The 22660-nt window shown below is 41.2% G+C and overlaps 2 protein-coding genes across 3 annotated transcripts in view; both read right to left on the bottom strand.

The window, feature by feature from the left end:
• Positions 1 to 22660, bottom strand: part of ripk1l (receptor (TNFRSF)-interacting serine-threonine kinase 1, like) — a 733201-nt gene that overhangs the window by 527264 nt on the left and 183277 nt on the right. The window lies entirely within an intron of this gene.
• On the bottom strand, positions 8957 to 16957 carry LOC308094418 (NAD-dependent protein deacylase sirtuin-5, mitochondrial-like). Its single transcript, XM_080441063.1, has 9 exons — positions 16862 to 16957; positions 15185 to 15283; positions 14697 to 14830; positions 12915 to 13140; positions 12492 to 12579; positions 12324 to 12377; positions 11518 to 11641; positions 10608 to 10723; positions 8957 to 10394 (listed from the first exon to the last, which is right to left on the bottom strand). The coding sequence occupies exons 2-9, from the start codon at positions 15276 to 15278 to the stop codon at positions 10322 to 10324; spliced, it is 909 nt and encodes a 302-aa protein (XP_080297189.1). The 5' UTR covers positions 15279 to 15283; positions 16862 to 16957; the 3' UTR covers positions 8957 to 10321.

Genomic DNA, 22660 nt, shown 5'->3' with positions numbered 1-22660 from the left:
CACTCAGTCATATAAAAAATAATTGCTCAATGGGTTTTAGTACATGAAAGAATCACAAAGCGTGTGTGTGTGTGTGTGTGTGTGTGTGTGTGTGTGTGTGTGTGTGAGTGTGCGTGTCCAGAGATGATCTCGCAAACCGCTGGACCTATCAGCGCCAAATCCTTTGTGTGTAATACACACACCACACACATACATCACCACTGTTCCAACAGGACACACACACACACACACACACGCACGCACGTACACACGCACGCACGCACGCACGCACGCACGCACGCACACACACACGCACACACGCACACACACGCACACACACACACACACACAGTGATCGACTGTAATGGAACATAGGAAATTAGTCACAGACAACAAAGGATAGGACAGGCAGCTGGTTCTATGACAGAGGAATTTAGACACTCAAGACAAGACACAACTTCCTGTTCTCTGATGTAATATGTCAGTGGTTTCTGATTGACTCCTGTTTGTCTCTCTCCATCTTTCTCTCTCAGATGTCGGGGCATCTGATAAAAGGCCATGGAGAACAGTAAGGGAGGGGCTTCTAATGAGAAGATTGATGACGAGGATTCCCTGCGGGAAGTCTCCGTTTGCCCTAGAGGCATATGTTACAGAATTCAGATAGATGGATTTTTGTCTGGTTTTATTGTTGTATAGTTTATGGTGACATAGTAGGGGGGGGGGCATTTATTTTGGAAACGGAAGGGGCCGGTTGTTATTGTATATTAGTGTGTGCGGGCAACATGTTGTAATGTCAAAATAAAGCTGCTGATTGTATTGACTTCTTTATAAGTTAACAGTTCCAACATCCCATTCATCACATATATGTAAGACACAATTGGATCACATTCCGTTTTTTTGTAAAAGCCTGCAACTTATTATTATTTATCTTTTTATCCCGCGATTTTGTACCCTTTTTTTCACCCGGTGCCAATTTTCTGAGTGATCCTGGGCGCTACACTCCCCCCACCAGCCTAGGGAGCCCAGGGCCGAGCTTATGCCTCCTTCAATGCATTAGAGCCAACTGACCTTCTTGTCACCTGACAGGGGGGAGTTTCCCCGGTTGGACATATGTGTGTGGAAGGAACACGTTATTCCAACCAGTTCCCTTCCCCTCCACCAGGCGCCCCAGCTGTCATGGGGGAGCCTGCTTCTGACTGTTCTCCTTAAGCAATATTTTTATATTCATGTATTCAATTGCAGACATCTTAGTGGAAAACAACAGGTATCAAATAGCAGGTGATGATCAATCAATGACAAGTTCGGCCAATAAGCTGTGGCATTGGCAATGCACCAGTAGGTAAAAAAAAGGACATGGCAATACTATGAATAGGTGCTCACCTAAGGAATAATAGAATTTTTGCATTGTAATAAAAGTAATAATAGTGGTAACAACAAGTAGCATTAAAAAAACAAGAGGCATTCCAAAAATAATTCAAGATGCTAGATTATTTATTCTTTACATACCAGTGTACACGTGGTTACCCTAACTTCTTTACATCTTTATTTATTATTGGGTATATTTGTATGTATAAAACAAATTTCCCCTTTTGCCCACATTACAATTCATAGAATGATTGCCAGAAGGTATATATGTGGTGCAGGTTCCCAGAAGTTCATCGAAAAGCAACTCCTTGTCCCACACCTCCAGTTTCAGCAGGTCACCAACTTGCTTGTCGGGGAAGTAGAACGATGCATTCCAGGACGGATTCCTGTTGTTTTTGATGAACTCGGTCTGACCAGCAAAGGCACCGGCACACCAGACCTTGACATAGGGATCAGGTGGATTAAAAAAATGGTCTCGTTTCAGTTTGGTGGCAGACATGTTGGTGATGGTGACAGCACCCCCGTGGACAGCAGTCAGGCCACAGAGGAACAGCAGACCCAGCATTAGAGATGGGGAGAATGCCATGACCCAGTCACAATGAACTCTGAGAGGTGAGAGAAAGAGAGAAGCTTACATCTAAATCTAAATCCTAAACTTCATGTTGATCATGTGCATAAGGTGCAGATATAGTAATACATTCAAATTCAGTTGTAGAATGTGTGTGTGTGTGTGTGTGTGTGTGTGTGTGTGTGTGTGTGTGTGTGTGTGTGTGTGTGTGTGTGTGTGTGTGTGTGTGTGTGTGTGTGTGTGTGTGTGTGTGTGTGTGTGTGTGTGTGTGTGCACACGCTCACATGATGACATGTTGATTCAATTTAAAACATAGCATTTTTCTAAGTCAATTACATTCAGTTTGAGTCTCTCTATTTACTTTCTTCTTTTTTTTAAAATGTCAAACAGTGTCTTACCTGTAAAGTGGACTAACTTCTTTTAGTTTCCCAAAAAGACCCAAGAGTGTCTGGCTGCAGTGTGGTGGTGTTAGTGGCCCTAGTTGTGACTATTATTTATATCCAGTTAATAAATGGGTACGCCCCATTTTTAAAGTAGCTTCACCAACCAGAGAGAACCATGTTGAACTTACAAGAGCTGGTACTTCTTATCTAACTGAAGCAGGTAAACATTTACTTGATCATTGGAGGGACAGCGAGTGCAGATGCTGCTGCCGGGAAATGCACTTGTTCCTTCTGGATCATTGTGAAAAACAACACATTAATTGTTACATTTATTTTTCAGGCATTTAGCTGACCTTATCCCTAGAGTTATACTACAGCAGTACAATAATTCATTATTTCAGGTGTCATGGCACCGGCAGCAATAATAGTAAGGGATACATGAGAGGTGCAGGAAAGAGTAAAACGCACAAAAAGCCAAGAAAAAAAGAAGAAGCTTAGATAAGCTTAGATTCTGGCACTAAATATACAGTATGCAGTGGGTCTCTGAATGTACAGTTACCATTAACTACTGTATATAGTGTGTTGCGGCTGATAGCGATCCCCAATAAGTCTGGGAGATAGAAACTGTATGACGCGCACATTAAAAGGACTCACGTCCAAACAAAAGCTCAAGTTTAAAATGTGTCTCCAAATATTACAATACAAGTTTCCAATAAATGTATGTAATAAATAATGTGCAAAGAAATAATTGAAACAGTGAGCAAAATAAGAAATGTGAAATGCGGTCATCAAAATATGCCTCTCCCAGCTCACCCTACCCCCACGGTCAAACCAGCCTTAAGGTGAGCAGGTGAGGACCATTACTCCTTATGGTCCTTACCGCTGGAAGGTGAGGAGGTGAGGACCATTACTCCTTATGGTCCTTACCGCTGGAGGCCACCCACAGAGACACTCCCACCATCAAGGTGCCAATGCGGTGCCTATTGTACATCTATCAATACTCCCATCACCCAATCCGGTGCACAAATACAAATAGAAAAACCCCATTTGGCTCCTATACATACTGTATATACAGTAGCCTACAGTATGTACAGTATGTATAGTCAATGAAAATGAATATACGGTATGAATATACTGTATGTAGTCTTGGCAAAGAGATTTGGTGTAGACAGGAAAACGCAATCCAAGTACAGAGACAACTCTGGCCCAGTTTACCAAGTCTAGGGTTTAAGTGGTTAAAGGGCCTCTTTTATGAAATGTTACTTGTTCTTAGTTTTTGGTATTTTTGTGGGCTATCTGATGTCCATTCTACAACAACAAAAAAGCAATACAAAATTGATATTTTAACACATGTTTATTCTTATTTCTAGGTATTTCTGTGAAAATGTGTACTGAAACAGGCTGTTTGATTTGCATCCCAAGGTGACGTCACTTTAGTGGCTGCTTGTAATAATCCCACCCATTTGTCTCCGATGCGCCATTTTGTAGCATTTCTGCCCATGAATTATTTATCTGTGCATCTAAAATACAAAATTCGAATCCATTTTTTGTTTATATTTAAGAATGAAACTAAGAAAGCCAAAAGGCTTTGTTCTCCGATCTGCCATTTGGTAGTATTTCTTCCCATGAATTCTTCTTTCCGAAGAATTGGGTTATTGGCGATGCACACAGTGCCGTTGGTGATTTGTTCTTGAGATGCACGAAGGACAGATACACATACCCACACACACATGCATGCAGAGATCTGCGGAATTTATAGAAGCACTGATGACCATTGGGAAGCCGATGACCATTGGGAATGATGCCTGTGTTGGGAACACATGCCCCTCCAGTTATGCAATACTTTTAAAAGTGCCCATCTGCCTGCCTGAGCTCCTTTTATGCCCATGCAGTATGCGGAGTCCAGGCTAGTCTATGACATCATTTTGATGACATCAAGGTACTCCATACAGGCCTATAGAGATTTGCAGATTTATCTATATTTTTTAGAGGACAACCGATCCGACCAACTTCACAATGGCCACTGCACTCCCTCGGTTCTTGCTGACACACACGCTGAGTTTAAAGTCGATAGATCTACCCGTTCTTGAGAAGGATAGCTATGATACATGCGCAGAGATTTCGCACATTTATAGTATGATTTATTGTACATATATACACCAGTTGCCCTAGTGTATTAAAGGTTCTGTATAAATAAAGTTTAATTATTGCCTTACAGTCTGGGATTTGTACACAGGCTTGTATTTTCGGGCCTCTTTGGATAGTAATTTTTTATGCTTGGTAACCATAATGATTAATATACCTGTACTCAGGTTAAAGGCTAGCCGCTAGATCATTTGTATACAGGCTCTTAACAGGGCTAGTTATGTTTCCACATTATTGTGGTTTGGACTGATGGTATGGTAAAGTTCAACTGTACCATATCTATAGTATATTTTATCAGTTCGGAAAGGTGTGTGAATTTTCACACTTGTTTCCATTGAAGATTACATAACATTTTCGCAGCAAAGGACAGCATGAACAAGAACACATGGGAAAGACACCAGGGCACTATCAAAAAGTACATGAACCCACCAGACACCAGGGCTGAGAAAAGGGTAATGCCATTCTTGCTACATTTGTATCCCTTTTGAGTGGTAATTTCCTAAATATTTCCAACTATAAGCCTACCTTCAAATTCAATGTGAATTTCATAAATGAAAGTGCGTGTGCATAGAACATTACACAAATTATTTGTATATGTTTATGTCTTCTTTAGCAAATGAATCAGAATCAGAATCGTGAAGATGCTATAAAAATAATTTGATATTTGTTGCTTGCTTGATGGTTGTCAGAAATTCAAATAGCGTGTTTTGCGTTATGTTGTGTGGTGGTCTGTGTTGTATCGTGGTTTATTGTGTGTTGTTGTGTTGTAGATCATGTATTTTCACTATTTTAGAAAGGTTTCGCCTATTGACATGCGGCCAGAATAGGGACGTGAGGGTTAATGTGGTTAATACAACCAGTTTCATAATTGTCTTTTAGTTTGAACTAAAACAGCACTGCATTGGGATTTCTCCTGTCGTTTTTTTTGCGTGCACACATTTTTAATGACCCTGTACTTTTTATTGTAGCGCTACCTTTTACCTCTATTCACTTGGTCTTGGTTCCTTCTCTGTCCAACATCCAGTGTTCCTCCGCACCGTGTCCAATTGCCTCACCCCCATTTCCATTCCATTCGGACCACCAATGTCTGTCACTATGCTGAATGCACCCAGGGTTACACCTTGGTACTCTCTGTTGCCCAGCATAATGCATAGTTATATGCTTGACAATGAATAGTATATCTAAGAGATAACTAATGAAAAGGATGAGAATACGGCATAGCTATTTAGTTTTATAGGTCAAATGTAAAACATGGCCACATACACATGTGAACATGATTAAAAGAATGCCTGTGGGACACAATAAAGATCTCAACACAAAAATAAAGTCTCAGAGTTATTTCCATTGTCGTCCTCCCATAGAGATTTGCACAAATATTTATATCAATTATTTTAAGCCTAGAACCAAGCCATCCAGGCTCCTGGTGAATCATGACCATAAAACATTTGATTCTGTGAAACTAAAAAAGTTTAACATTTAATCATATACTATATTTTGATAAATAAATACCTTTTGTTTTGCGGTTTTCATTTATTTTATTTCACAGAATCAAATGTTTTATGGTCATTATTCACCGGGAGCCTGGATGGCTTAAAGAAACTCAAAGAAGCAGTTTTCAAATACTTCTCCAGAGTAGGGGGATAAGGATAAGGATAATTCCTTTTAACAGGTCGTTCATGAAAGTCCTTGCGGTCTTGTTTCCAATGAGGGCCTGTGAGCAATTAGGGGTTAAGAGTCTTGCTCAGGGACAAATTTCATTTCATCGACACATATGCTGGCCTGGCCTGGAATCGTACCTGGGGCAACCAGGGCCTCTGGTTCCCTAGGCGGGCTCACTAACCACTCAGCTATGGCCGGGAGATGCTCAAAGGTACCAGAGGGACCAGACCTTGTCCCCCCAAGTTGAAGTCGCTTTAAGGTAAAAATGCATTCTACTACGCAGTCACAACACTGTTGGTAGAACAGTGGAATGTTCTACCAACGGCCCTGGAAGTTTTAACTTCGCCATTAGGGTTTAACTGAAGTGGACTATGCACCGGCCTTAAGGCTGACCTAAAAGCATGGATCCATGAACATTCACACTCACCATGAACACTGGCCTCCCCCCAGGGTTGTAAACAGCTCACTTCCTGTGAGTGACATCCTCTATATGCATACCGGGGCCCCCATCCCCTGTTCTGTCACTATCATGAATATAATCTGGATGTTTAGATGTTCTATATTGTTGTGTAGTTGTTTTTGTTGCACTGTTGTTTGAGTGTTGAATGTTTAATGGACCACAATGGAAACAAGCTTTTCTAAAGTACATAATACCTAATAATAATAATACAGTGGTAAGGAATAACAGAGTTCATATTTTCTCTCACCCCATTTGAATTACTGGCAGCTAGCTTGTGACACTGTAACAAATGTTACTACAAAAATGTTGCCTACTTAACGACACACTTGATGGCTGCATTATGTACGTAGTTGCCTTGGGGTACTGAAGTCAGTTTCCTCTTTCTCACGTCTACTAAGACTCTCTGAGTGGATATGAGGCAGAGTATGCTTGTACATATCCTGCAGTAGACTGAAAGCTACATACTGGCATCTACTGTTCACTTTATGCACATGCAATATTGATTCTGCATGAACTCAACTCAACATAACAGCCCCAGCTTATGCGTCTAATGTAATCATCGTTTTCATTATTTTACTAAATTCGAATTGACGATTACGTTCGAGTGTCACAGATCTATCCATTGGACTGGGATTAATTGGAAGCAAAACGCCAGACAACATCAACACCCAGCCAGTGGAAACCGGAAATTATGTTATATTTATGTATGTTTTGTGAATGATAGATCATTAGACTACGCTCTACGTATGGTGGTATTGTTTTATCAATATTAGCTGGTGGACATGAGACCTCCCTTTCTTTGGAAACATAGGGGAGAACGGAGTCTGACAGCTGAATGTTTCCCCCAATATATATACGTATTTTCCATAGTTTTGATTTACTATACAAAATATAGAAGGCTACAATACTAGACAAGTACACTCAGTAGTGCACCACCAGGAGGCATGCCCTAATAATGACATCTAGAGTCATTAAAGAGTAGTACGGCTTGCGATTACCAGTTGTAGCCTACAGTACATTGTCTCTACTGTCTTCCTCACCCTCTCTCTCATTCATTGTCTACATTTCTGTCTACTGGATTTCTGTCTTAATTTCTCAGCAATTTGCTAAGTCTGATTGTTAATAATTAATTGTGTTTATATCACACACCAGTCAATCAAATGTTATTTGAAATGTGTCCGATTTTCACTGCCCCCCACTCCTTCATAAGAGGAAGTAATCGCTGTAATATCATTGACATTACGGTTACACAAGGTGACAGTTACACAAGGTGACAGTCAATTGTACAGTACATCAAACTGAAAATTAATGTAGGTTGAGGTGTACACAGCTATATCTTTAAAGGTGACAGAGCCTGTCAGCATAGTCTCTGGAAACAGAGAAAGAGACCTGTGTATGACAAGCCACATAAGATGTTAATTTTTCAAGCCCCCGAGCTACGAAAAGGAGCCAAATCCATGTAAGCACCACCTTTTTTTGCACCTCCAACACACTCATGTCACGTGACATCAATTCCTTTCCCCTATTTGCACATTTTAGGGCATGACATCAATGTAGCTTAAAGTATTGAATATGTAAGGACATTACTCAACTAATTTGGAGAGTTTTGGAGCATGTTGTTATATATTAAAACATTTTAAGAAATATGATGCTGATAGGCCTGGCACTTGTTGTGCAAGATTATGTGCACAGACACACATACAAAGGGGAGAACAAAATACTTAGAAATATCCTGTCATCAGACCAATGACACAAATTTCCATTTGCAGTATTTTGGCCAACTCTTTTTTTCCTTTTTAACCCATAATTTTTTTTGGATTTTTGCATTGGCTATTCAAAAATAGCAGATATACAAGCTCACAGTGTGTCACCATCCGCGCTGCGAGCTTGTACATCTGCTATTTTTGAAAAATCTTGAAAGTGTTTGAAAAATAATTTTGAATTACGAAAAAGTGTGAGAACTATTGATTTAGCAGGCATTTGTAGAATCGGCGTCAGGTCTTAATGGGTTAAGACAGTTCATCAGGAAAGAGACATCAATGCCAACCACCCATGGAGAGGTTATCTTCTGGTCCAGAAAGTGTCAACCAGCATGTTGCCACACTGTTTGAGTGGGACTTCATTTAGGTAAGTCACAGGTCTCTTGCTACTATGATCTCTTCATTATGCGCTTGCTCCATCTCCAGTAAAATATTTGACCAGTGATATTACGTTGCTCAATTCTTGTCGTTGTTTGTTTTACAGGCACACGCCATTCGGTGATTGATGATACCTGCCAAATGCGGCAGTCAAGTCCTCTCTCACTGTTTACTATCTTTCTCCCTTTCACTTTCATTGTCATGCTGTTCAAATTTACATGTGAATGCTTATTCATTATAGTTCAAACAAAAAGCAGCACAGAGGACAAAATCTTTATATATTTGATTTAGAGTTTCATTTTGAAGCTATTGCGATGGCAGTGTTTTCATATTGTAAACTACAATTTCTTCAAGCATAGCGTACATAGATACACAGACAGAATCAATCATATCACACTGTATATAAATCAATTTCCTAAGTTGTTCCCAGTGGCAACAATTCAGTACAAAATCATTAAGCACTAAATTAATGAACTAAACATTATTGCATTTTACATAGATATTAAGCTTGTAAAACTACGGAAAGCCCATGACATGCAACCATAGTGACAATAAAACACAGATTAAACATGTATTACAAGAGGGAGATGATACTGATACAGACTAGGATACAAAAGAAGTGTCCCTTTCTCTATCCCCCGTTTACTTGTTCAACAGTCAACTCTGTACACTTGGCTAAGTCTCTGTAGCACTAGTTGCTATGCACTTGAGGTTTTAAGCAAGTATTTGGTCAAGGTTGTGTAAACAGTTTGAAAGGCACTAGATTACATTTTGGAAAGTGTGTTGGTACATCCAGTTGAAGAAATAGAGAATGTTTCTCTATTGGCACAACAATTATTTAGATATTGAGCTGTTAACCATATAACTCTTAAATGGGAATGCCACTCATTTTCAACATTAAAATGTGTTATTACTATACCTTAGAGCTGTTGTGAGGAAATAAGAACTGTTGTGAGGAAATAAGAACTGTTGTGATGAAATGAGAATAAAGTTCCTCCTTTCTCTGTAGCCTGGTGGTTGGATTGGGCTAAGTCCCTGGGACATACTAGCGTCATGTCCAGGGGGTGTACTTGTACATCAAGCTAAGGAAACAGGAGAGCCTATGGGCCTCAGGGCTCGGCAAGGCTTTTTCTCTGTAGCCTAGAACCTGAGGCTCGATTTTTGGGGTCATGTGATCAGTGACGTATGGCTCATGGTCTAGAACGGGGAATTTAATCTCCAACTGAAGGTATAGTGAGTATATATAAAACATATTTTAATGTTGAAAATTAGTGGCATTGCCCTGTAAGTACCTCCTATATCGATCAAACCCTTGCCAATAGCATGTAAAACATCAACCACCATAATATGAGAAGATATTTGTCTCTATTAAAAATCTCAACACACAATCATACTGTATAAAATCCCACTTCCAGTCAACCACATATATAGTTCAAGTATCTTATGAGAAATCCATCTCAGCTGTGTAGAATGATATGTAGCAAAGCTATCAACCTACCAAGTGCTGAAGTGTCTTAAGGCAGGCATTTTGGAACAACAGAACATTATTATGAAATCCAATGGCCCCAGAGTGCATTATAGAAGAGGCCACTGGTCATTGCTTACAAAGTTAGCCTCCTATTTCCTAAATAACCTCCGATTCATGTCGAGCCAAAGCCAAAGGCAGTGTGGTTCCACATGGACCCGAGAAGTGGTACCTGTGGGGCACACGCAAACACACACACACACACACACACACACACACGTCAGGATTTCTGTCTGTTGAGAGGCCATCCTATCATGGTCGATATCATTCAATCACTCTCATAGCATGCATGTCAAACAAGTAGAACCGTGGTCAATGCAGTGGCTTAAAACCATGTGGTGGTGGAAATAATATAATCAGAAGCAAGCTGTAGTGTATCGCTTACGTAAAATATTCTGTTTTCGGTGTCTTTCCCAGATTGAATTCTGCCACAGGGATGCCTCTGGATGCAACCTGGGGGCCAAACATGGCTGCTGGGTATACAATGGAGGACGTGCCCACCTGTGGGTTAACAACAGGAGCTTAAGTCTTTGATTGATTGAATACAAATATTGACAATGTTTGAAGGTACAGGCAGTACAACAGAGTTAAAAACACACCAAATGAATGACACACAAAAAGCCAAGGGCTTGTTCCCATTGTGGCCACATTTACCACTCAAATATCTGGACAAAACAATGACAGTGGAACCAAAACAAAAATCTAAATATACAGTTTAAATTCATGATGACATAAAAGGAGGTGGGTGGCCCGGGATACGACACATGGAGGATGTCACTCACAAGGAGTGAGCCGTTAATAACCATGAGGGAAGGCCAGCCGGGGAACAAATTTAGTCCAATTAGAATTTTAGTGGTGCCGTGATGTTAAGTCATCTTTAAACTTTAATGATGAAGTTAAAACTTTCAGGGCTGTTGGTAGAGCATTCCACTGTGTTGTGGCTGCGCAGTAGTACATTTTTACCCTTAAGCGACTTGAACTTGGAGGGACGAGGTCAGAGGAACTCCCTCTGGTGCAGTACCTATGAGCATCCCCTACTCTGGAGTAGTTTGACTAGTACTTGTGGAAATGCTTCTTTGAGTATCTTGAAAACCAGACCCATTGAGAGCTGGGAAACTCTTTCTTCCATCTTGAGCCTAATGAAGTGGTCTGGGATTATAGGTGAGTACTGGGGTGCAAGCTGACCAATCATTAAATTACAAGTCCTTCCCCCAAGATATTATAAAATGTGTGTCATATATCAGCAGGTATTAAAAGACCTCTTTAGCCACAGTAACAACGGGGACACAACTCACCACCAGACAAAGGTCACAGATATCCAGCTCTTTTTCCACCTTGGTCAGGACATGAGAATCCAGAGTTTCCCCAAAAAACACCACGTTGGGCCTGAGCAGACCCCTGCAATCACTCTCCTTACACCTTCAATAGTACCAGGGAGTGACAGGGACAAAAAAGAGATCATAATATTTTGACTATTGCTACACACACTGACAAAACTAACATGTCATGACCGCGTGCTTATGGAGCCCACCGCTTTTCTAGGGAGACCCGCTGTTATTGGCCAGTAGTCGATGTGATTGACTTCCTTGAACCTTCCTAGCGTTTTTGCAACTATGCCTAAACCTGACCTTAACCTCAGTAAACTATGCCTAAACCTAACCTTAACCTCAGTAAAACTATGCCTGCCAGGAAGCCAATCAGACACAGGTAAGGCGGGTCTATCCTATAACATTGGTGGAATCCATAACAACGTGTCATGACCATAATGACAACCTGAAGAAGAGTTACCCCTGTACTCTTGCCTGCTGTGTTTTTGGCTATATTCTTAGAGCAGCCATTTTGCTCTTACTTCATATTCAGGTATGAAGTACTGTATAAAGTAAAGTATAAATCCCCCCGCCACACACACACACACACACACACACACACGTATGAAGTAAGAGCAAAATGGCTAGTGTGAATATGGTCTATATAATTTTAGAGCACGAACAGTGAATTATGCAAAACCTCAGATTATCTGTATGCCTTTTTGAGAGACGTGGATGTACAGAGAAAAACCTGGGGACATGGCAGTTATCATAACTTGAAATTAAAATCCAACCTTGGCAGTTTTTCCACAGGAATCTGGGCATCAGCAACGTTAGGGTCAGGTGAACTGTGCATAGAGGGAACAGAAACATGTTGCTGATGTAAGGCAAAGAAAATGGAGAGGTCAGACCACAATAATATTTTGCATGTGTGTTTGTGTGTGTAAAGATGTACACTTTACCCTTTGCCCTCTAGGGAAGCACATATTGGTCTTTTCAGGTTTACGTCCACATGTCCACAAGTCACACAACGCGTCTCTGTCAGACTGCCTGCAGTTATAAATACAGAAGAGAAAAACAGCTGTAGATCACCGAGTCCCTGTATATTAACAGCCCAATGTCCTTCATGTTCATGATGGGCTTGCTGGCAATACTAGTTTATTGTCCTGGCAATTCCTAGAATGCCTAAAGCCATCCTTTTGAGATCCTAATTTCATCTCAAAAGTTAGTTTCAATACTGGGGTTTTGTCATTTAGAAATTGTAAATTGAAATAAATCAAATTGTGATTTAGACATTTTGCACTGTAACAGTGATGCTCTTCTGGTCAAGATTTGTTACTGCTTGTAGGTGTTGCGTTGCCATCATCATCAATCCTGTGCCTCACCGTGAATCCTGAGCACATGTTTGGAGCCGCCTCGTCGGTGAAGGCCGTCAATGGTCTGGGTTATGACGACCACAGAACGCCCTTGTTTCCTCAGCCGAGCTTCACACTCTGCGATGGCCAGATGGGCCGCGCTGGGTTTCTTGCTCAGTGCCACCTCCCTCCTATAATTGTAGAACTCCCAGACCCGAGATGGGTTGCGAGAAAATGCCTCTGGCGTGGCAAGATCCTGGGGACACAGAAGAATGGGCACACTTGGCTCTGAATTGTCCTCTTTGATCCCTACCAACTAATTTATGCTTCTCCAACAAAGTGACAAAACAAAACATAGTGTTTTCAGCTGAAAAAAAGTGTGATTCATTGCACAAAACGTCAGCAAATTATAAATGAGGCTTAACCACATAAACTGTGGTAGTGTCCCTATTTTGGGCATTTTATAATAGGTGAACATTCGGCAAGCTTGTAGTTCCGAAAATGTCGACAAAGAGATTTGGTGTTGGGGGGGGGGGGGACCAAGTACAGACCCCTGGCCCTGGGGACCCCTGTCAACAAAGTACTGTATATAGGGTTTAAGTGCTTAAGATAGTATGGATGGATAGAAGGAGATACAGAGGGTGAGAGAGTGAGTTTAAGTAGCTCGAAATTAATGCGAAAATCTGTAAGAGGATCAATTAAAAAAGGCATGAAAGAGTTTTTTTAGTCTTCCTCGACCTCCCCTTGTACTGCATGAAGCTGATTTCATTGCCTTGGTCCCTACATGAAGCCTGGTTATGCAAGCAACACCATTTCCTTCACCTACTAGCTGTTGTCTAGATAAAACACTGATAGAACATGAGGATGCATTATGTAAAGATAAAATACACCCACTTCCCAACAATAGCTCAGAGGAATATAGACAAAAGACCAAAGTTTGACCTTAAAGAAAACGGAGTTGAATTTGATATAAGATACAGTATGCTTGTGATATTTGATGTCACAAGTTCATATAAATGTATTTTTATCACACACCCAGCCTTTATTTTCCCTGCAAGGAGGGTCGTAGGAGGACAGAGGAAGTGATAAGCTTGCACTGATTCCTTTTCTTATGGCAGTTGACCAGTCAACCCATGCTAAAGTGCCATCACGCTTAACGGTCAGGCGAGCAACCTCGCTGCTGAAGGAACTCAAACACGGACGAACCTGGCCACCAAATGTGGTTGCTGTGGGTGGTTTGTTAAGATTTCTTAGCTGAGGAGACATTAGAGTTTATCCAGGCACAAAAATAAATAAACATAGAGTGGAAAACAGCAACTTTTGACAGTTCATGTAATGGCAATGCTGGACAAGTTTTCAGCAAACTCCCACCCCACACTGTCCGGAAATCTGAGTGGGACTATCATTTAAAGGAGCTTTCTCGTTGACAGTAATGGTAATATTTGTTCAAATAAAGAGTTGATCACATGCTATTTTTAATGGTCTTTGAGAAAAATAAGGTGATTAGCAAATTATCACCTGGCACTCGTCATTGGCCTCAGTACATCGAGCAACCACGAATGCCCGGATGATAATCTATAATTATGTATTCACACACACACACACACACACACACACACACACACACACACACACACACACACACACACACACACACACACACACACACACACACACACACACACACACACACACACACACACACACACACACACACACACACACACACACACACACACACACACACACACACACACACACACACACACACACACGATAATTAGGCTTACAATTGTTGGGTTTTTTTATTACCTGAGACAACCATTTCCTCCACCTCCCTTCAGCTCCCTTAAAGGTTGGTACTCCACTTTCTGCACTCACACCTGCCCCTGTGATGATTGCTATGTGCTTCGCTTTGGAAAATACTTTCCGGAACTCTGACATATCTGGAGAGGAAAGCAAAATGAGTATAGGCTACATGGATACAGGAACAGTGGGCACCTCAATGTCGCTCAATGTTGAATATTGCAATATTTGCTGAATTTATGAGAATATGCTAATATAGAATGTATTTTCATCATATGGAAAAACACATAGTATGTGAAAAGGTTATTTGTAGCGTGTGCTGTGTCTCAAATGAGCTAGTGTAAAGCAATTTAGCCTATACTCTTTAGTATGGCTCATGTTGCGTCATGTTGTGAGCTTATAGATATCGCAGTGGTGAACACACAACAGCCATAACAGCCACCTGGCACAGACCCAACAAAATGCATGCAAGGTCTAAACATAATCTTAATTACCTGAGCTGGCCCTTGAAATCTCAAACAAAGGTCCTCTTGTCACAGTGGCCATGCGTGGGCCACATGCAAGAACAGCCACGTTTCTGAGGATCATATTGTCTGGAGATAAAAGAACACATAATAATCATCACTTGCTTGTCAGTCAGTCACGCATGATTTTCATGTTGCTTTACCATTAGTGAGTCTCTACTGTACATCGTAAGCTTGGACTGAACACTGAATAGAAAAATAGTGAAACGTTTTGTCCTAAAATACCTGTTGAGGGCAACGCCCATCATGTGGTGTGCAGTAACTAAAGGCATTTACTCAAGTACTGTACTTAAGTACAATTTTTGACTTTAGTGGAGTATTTTTTACTTCTACTCCACTACATCTCAGAGGCTAATACTTTCACTCCACTACAATTATTTGACAACTTTAGTTACTTTGTAGATTTTGATTATAATCACAAAACATACACTAACCACTTGAGCCCTATACATTTTGGCCATTTGAAAATAACCAATGTACAAGCTTACATTTGTATACAATATATGAAATTCCCTCGTGAATGAAAAGTGCATTACAAATAGAATGGGACAATAGAAATGAAATGGGACATTCTGCATTTGATACCAATACTTTTGTACTTTTACTCAAGTAAACTACTGTTTTCTAACAGAGTATTTCTACATTGCAGTATTGATAATTTTACTTTTTACTGTAATGCGAGTACTTTTTCCACCATTGCTACTAGACAATTATCCTGGCCGCGCCCTGCAGGATAGAACTTTGAGCGACAGCTTAGTGGAAACAAATGATTCCAAACAGGTTTTGCATGAATCCTCAATCGACCCGCGAACACTAGAAACATTCTCACATATATAGTCAGGTTATATCCCGATTCCCGCACAGTTGCATGTTTCACTTAAACTCGTTATTGGCTATTTCATAGATATGGAAAGTGTATATTTAAAAATAGTGTTTCCATTTATTTTATGTTGCTCTAAGTTTGTGATGCATACTTCAGTCAAGTGTGGTGTGGCGCCTTACATGCGCTAGCCATGATACGCGATGGTCACGGATTAACTTCAACCTGGTGTTTGCACTTTCTCCATTTACGGCCCGTACATCTATAAACGTTCAGATTTCAAATATAAAGTGCTTACTCCATGGACACGGATGCTACAATTCTGTACGGGTCCTCAGAAGTACCCGTATCTGCCGTATTGTTCAATAAAAGAGTTGTAATCCAATCGGTGGTTATTTTCTCATCGTTATAATGCATCAGAGTGCAGTGCAGTACACCTCCCAACCGATTGGGGTCTTGTAGTTGAAAGCATATGGCGAAAATACGGAGAAAATGGCCACCGATCAGATTAAAATACCTTTTATTGAACAACACGGACGATACGGGTACTTCTGATGGGCCGTACAGTATTGTAAAATCCGTGGCCATGGGGTAAGTACTTTATATTCGCAATCTGAACGTTTATGTAGATGTTCGGGTCGTAAATGGAGAAAGTGCAAACACCAGGTTGAAGTTCATCCATGACTGTTATATTTCAGGGCTATACATGCTCATGCAACTATTTCCTGAACTTGAGTAACATGAGTAGCATTTTCTTTGTATTGCATGTGGTTTTCTGCGCAATACGTTACATAAAATCCAACTGCGTTATTAACATTCACACTCACCTCACGTAACAGGGCTGATGTTTCCTCTGCAATGTCCAACTCTGTCTGTTTGTTTACCTTTATCACAACGCAATCAACACAAGGAGTGTTGCCAGATTTTGCGAGAGAAATAAGCAACCAGGTCTAGGAAAACAAGCCCAAAAGAAGCAACTTAATGATTGACTGAGTTTGCAAAGACAAGCACAGGGGAGTGGAATATTTGGAATATTTATTATTGGAGACATTCTTTCTAACAACACAAATGCTCCCTGGCACAAAACATTTTCATGAAAATATTTGAGAACCACTAGTTTAAATAAATATATTTTTAAAAACATTTTGGAAGCAAGCCTAAATAAACATGTACACGTTAGAAACAAGCCGCAAAAAACTGCAACCCGTATAACTACCAATATTTACAAGCAACTTCACAGAAAAAAAAAAAAGTCGCTTATAATAAGTAGACATGGCAACGCCGACAGCGAGCCGTAAATACACACATTGTCGCAAAAAAGCATGCTCGGGAAAAAAAAAAGAAGTTGGGAGAAATGTTGCGGTCAAGCAGCGCCATCTGGTGGGAGACAAGACCACTGCGTTCCGTTTGACTCGTAAATGATTCATTCATTTACATCCCACTCGTTTCACTCCCATTTCGTCACTTATTGCCGCGTTCTTTTTTTCCCCCTCTCTTTCATTCATTTGCTCCCTTTCTCGCTTTCCCTGTGACACATTTTTCTCAATTCGTAACGGATCTTAGCCCACACACACACACACACACACACACACAAACACCCGCGCACGCACGCACACACACACACACACACACACACACACACACACACACGCACACACCCCTTTCTGTTTTTTTTTCTCTCCCCCCTCCATCATCAATACCTCCCACTGTGCTGGCCGTGGCTCGCTCGTCTCCTCCAGTCACACTGGACCCATAGTTCAGATTGATGGCGACCAGTACGGACGGGCTGGGTACATCAGACCGCCGGCCGATCCGAAGACTCCGTTCCAAGAGCGACACGCCGTATCTGGTGGAAGCCCGGCTCTCCTTCAACCTGAAGACAGGTAGGTGCACCAACACCACCACCACGCATGCAGCATGCATGCATCGTATCAGGATATGTGGGCACTTATAGGGACATCTGGGCACCTCGATGTAAAATTGGCTAAACCGTGAAAATGTGTGCAAATCTTTGAATATATATATATTTGTTATAAACATTTGTAAAATATTTTGTTCCAGGGACCCCCAGAAGCAAAGATTTGAGTTACAAATGTTCGCTTTATAATATATATATATAATGATAATATATATTCAAAGTTTTTTTTAAATAGCAGATCTACAAGCTCATAGTGCTGCTCTATGAGCTTGTATATCTGCTATTTTTGAATAGCCAAATAAATCTTAAAATGGCACCATATAACTACACCATCTCGTAAAATGTTTTTAAGTAAAGTAAAGTATACATGATTAGAACATGCTTAAACATTCGACATGTAAGGTCTAATATTTCTACAATTGCTACAAAACCTCTACATCCAGTCATTTTGGGGCATAAACGAGAAGTTGAAGGATAACATCAAGTCTGATATAATGATGTACCATACATGTTCACATCATGTATACTTTACATCATTACTTAAGACCATTTTTCAAATATTACATTTTTTAACATTTTGGACAAAATAGCCAATTTTACATCGAGGTGCCCAGATGTCCCTATAGTGCCCACCTATCCTGTATCCCTATCCTGTATCCCACACACTGCATGGCATGGGGGGGAAACCATTCCCATCCTATATGAGATTTTAAGTTTGTTGTTAGCCTATGCCTATGGTGTGAAAGTCAGAATTTGCTTTATTAAAAGGTACGAGGCTTTTTGAAATCCCGAAAGAGAACTTTGGGAAACGTGGGTGATTATGTGGCATTTCAACCTATTTTGGTTGACAGTGGGAGTTGTGAAATAAAACAGCATTAAAAGGCTATAGAGCGGGCTTCACCAATACTGTGTTAATGCATAGGTATACGGTATGGTAGTTTGATATGGTTATAACACACTGGGTTGTTGCTGCCACGGCTATTTCAACGCAGTTACATAACAGGAGCCTCAACGTGATGTGTAGAAGCCTATAGAGCCTGAGCTTTGACGATGGAGCATTGCGGTTCACAGTTGTGGATAAGGGATAGTAGGCTACAACCTTAACCTGTGTATTTTAAGCAATGCACATAAACATTCTAAATGGGCCCAAGTTTATTTCAGTGTTAGTGAATATAGCTGTCAGGACTCAGTAGGCTACATAAACTTGGACCCAAGCTGTTACCTGGCAACGCAATTCCACTGAAGGTATATTCGGCTTCAGTGCTCTCTGCTATCTACTTTGTGTGGCTAGTGTGTCATAGCTATGTCTCCATCTTCCAGTCTGAAGTGTGTTGCATGATGCATCCCTTGTTACCATGGTGACTTGGCATTTTCCTCCGGCTGAGTCAACAGGATTCTGCTATTTACTCAAAAATGTAATTATCTTTCTCACAAAAGTTAAGATCGTGCTTGTTCCTAATCCTCGTACGGACTGAATCTTTAGATAACCTCAAGTCATTTATGAAAGAGGTTAGTATTTACAATGATATGACCATTTGCTCTATATTTATTGCTGTATGCTAGAGTCAAAGTGTCAAATGTGCTCACTAACTCTAACAGTAATCACTATTGTAAAATGTTCAGTTCCCTTTTCTGCTTTTAAAATATTAAATGTATAGGATATTACCAGCCCCATGGACTGCTAGAACTGTAGCCATATACAGATACCACCCCTCACTGTTTTCTGCTTTTAAAATATCAATGTATACGATATTCACAGCCCCATGGACTGAACTGTAGCCTAACAGGTACCACCCATCACCCTATATTCTGAGGGCGAACATTTGGGAGCTTGTAGATCGGCTATTTTCAGTGAAGAGATTTGGTGTGGAGTGAAAAAAGGAGCGGACTAAGTATGGCCTGGACCTAGTCCAGAACACAGTGGTTCTCAAACATTTTCGTGTCAAGGATCCCCAAATCCATATGTATTTGGCAGACCCCTATCTGCCAAATAAATAGTGCCAATGACCTTCATGAGGAAGATCTGACGCATCGCGTTGTGAGTTTGTAGATCAGCTATTTTCAAATAGCCCAAGTATAAAACATGGTTAAGCTAACTTTTATGCTATACAAACGCATTTCGCTGGGGACCCCCTCAAGGACCCCTGGCGTCCCCGGACACCACTTTGAGGACCACTGGCCTTAGTGGCCTAACACATACAGGCTACAGGTACCACCAACATCTCAAATTGCAGTTATTGCCGCTGGAGTCACAACAACCCACTACTTACTCACAGAGCAACAACAATGTGAGATCTGTAGGCTATACCACGCCTTTTGTTGCTTGAATGCTGGCCTAGCATCTTTGCCCCAATCTCAGAGAATATGTTCAACATCCTTTAAATAATAACATTATAATGACTTTTACAAGCACATATCTCTTATAATCCATTTGTGGATATCTTGTAGTGGAATGGACCTATCCGTATGTTTACTATTCTAATTATAGAGAACTGCATTGATTTGTATGCCATGTTATGTCATTAGTTACACATGGGCAATGTCATTTGAATGTGCTGGTTTTTCTCGTCGATGTAAAGAGCGTGTCAATATTCTCTGCATGCTGTTAGGTGCAGTGCAGTGTGAAACTACTTTCGCCAGAGGTGCTGGAAAGGGAGAGTTTCTGAATTAGAGTATAGGCCTACATGTATACAAGACCCAACGAGATCCAACACAAACATGCTGCTTCAGTGAGAGAGATTGTAGCTTTATGATATGGTCAGGAATGTGCGTGTGTGTGTGTGTGTGTGTGTGTGTGTGTGTGTGTGTGTGTGTGTGTGTGTGTGTGTGCGTGTGCGTGTGTGTGTGTGCGTGCCAGTTCTTACTTCTTTGTCACTTATATGGTTTGACTACAATGTAGAAAAAAAATAGAAATGTCCAAATGTTTTGAAAGTCATATAAGATCTACAAGGTCTACATTTCCCCAAAAGAAATGCATGTATTTAACTCATTTAGACCTGGAACGCAGATCTGTGTCATTTTAGATTTCTTTGGCTATTCAAAAATAGCAGATATACAAGTGCCGCGCTATGAGCTTGTAGATCTGCCATTTTGGAAAATATTCTGTAGAATCGGAACCTCAGGTCTTAATGGGTTAATGCAGTCTGACAGAAGCAGGGATAAAAAAAAATCACCACCGGTGATAAAAATGAATGACCAGAGCGGGGGGGATCAAAAGCAGAGGGATGGTACCCACCCATTCCACCCCTGCAAATTGAACCCTGCTTTGTCCCTCTTTGCTTTTCTACCAAGCCACACAACAAGAAGACATAGAGGTAGAAGGAGGTTGTACAACAACAGCCCAGTGACTCACTTCCCCAAGTTCCACCCGAAGAGGTCTTGCAGGATTTTGCTTGCTTATTGCCAAGGAACGTCAGAGCCGTTGTGGCTAATGCAGGAGTCTGTTCTGCAGCAGTGGTAGAGTGTGAGTGCGCAGGAGTGCTGCAAGGGTGATGTATGATGAGTGCCAGGGATGTGAAACAAGACTCAAGCAATTACCGCTGTTGGTTTTGTTAATAGATTTACTTACGATGTTCATCACGTAATGTAACAACAAAGCACGCCATCGCCGCTTAACATTACATACTGTACATCATCAGACAATGTTCCCTGTCCAATGTAGTCCCGTGCTCATTTCAAAATATGTCCCATCATCAACCTGCCGCATTAATGCAAAACTTACACGGTAAAATCTCTAACGTCAATTTGGGACAATTTTTACAGGATCTTGTGTAAACAGATTCTCTTGTGTAACATTTTTGTGCGTTCTCTAATGTATAGGGAGAGTCACGTGTTCAGCCTGTGACTTGGAATAACTCTTTGGAATAGCTCCTAATGGAATCTGGATGTGTGTGTGTTGAGTGTGTGTGTGTGGGGGGGGGGGGGGTCTGGCATGTGAGTATGACCTGCTACTCAATTGTATCGGCCTGTTTAGCACCTGGACTCGATTAATTTGGCCTTTGATTAGATGGACCTGTGTGTTAGTAACACTGCTTCCTGTCGCAGTGTGGTCAAGATTTACAACATAGTGGGGCACTGTGGTGCAGTCTGTAGCGCTGTCGCCTCGCAGCTAGAAGGTCCTGGGTTCGATTCCCGCTGGGGACGCTGTAGGCGCTGGGGGCGCGTTCTCTCCTCCTTGTCATCAGTGCCCATACCCTAGATGGGGATGGCGAAAGGGCCTTTCTGTGGCGAGTTTGCATGTTCTCCCCGTGTCCCCTAGGGACATGCAGTAATCCTGGTCTCTGTACTGCCTCGCCCTGGTCAGCCGGGGCGCCTGATGGAGGGGAAAGGAACTGGTTGGAATAACGTGTTCCTTCCGCGTGCTACGTCCTACCCGGGAAAAACTCCCCCCTGTCAGGTGATAAGAAGCGGCCTGCTCACTCCTCATGCATTGAAGGAAGCATGGGCTCAGTTCGGGCCTCTGAGGGAGAGTAGTGCCCAGGGTTACAGCTTAGGCAATTGATACTGGGTGAAAAAATGAGTTACAAAAATCGTGGGATAAATACAAAATTAAAAAACTTAGTGGCTATTATTCGTCTTTAGAGACAGATGTCGTCCCTTAAGACGAATAGGGGTAACGAATACGTTTGACATGACTTCTACAAGTGGCCAGTACAGTATGAGTTTTCAGTTAACCAGGTAAATATTAATGAGTCTACTCAGCACACAG

Source organism: Gymnoscopelus braueri (assembly GCF_963280865.1).
Source record: "Gymnoscopelus braueri genome assembly, chromosome: 10".
In the NCBI taxonomy this organism is placed as follows: Eukaryota; Metazoa; Chordata; class Actinopteri; order Myctophiformes; family Myctophidae; genus Gymnoscopelus; species Gymnoscopelus braueri.
Note: the sequence above shows the minus strand (reverse complement) of the source record. Positions and strands in the feature narration are given on the sequence as shown.

Bases quoted from the DNA above. Each gene is read 5' to 3' on its own strand.
- LOC308094418 (XM_080441063.1), bottom strand. From the start codon at position 15,278: ATGATCCTCAGAAACGTGGCTGTTCTTGCATGTGGCCCACGCATGGCC. The intron at 10,724-11,517 runs GTGAGTTGTGTC...GTTAACCCACAG, and splicing joins TCTGTGACCTTTGTCTGGTG to GTGGGCACGTCCTCCATTGT. The intron at 10,395-10,607 runs GTAAGCGATACA...TGTGCCCCACAG, and splicing joins CCGAAAACAGAATATTTTAC to GTACCACTTCTCGGGTCCAT.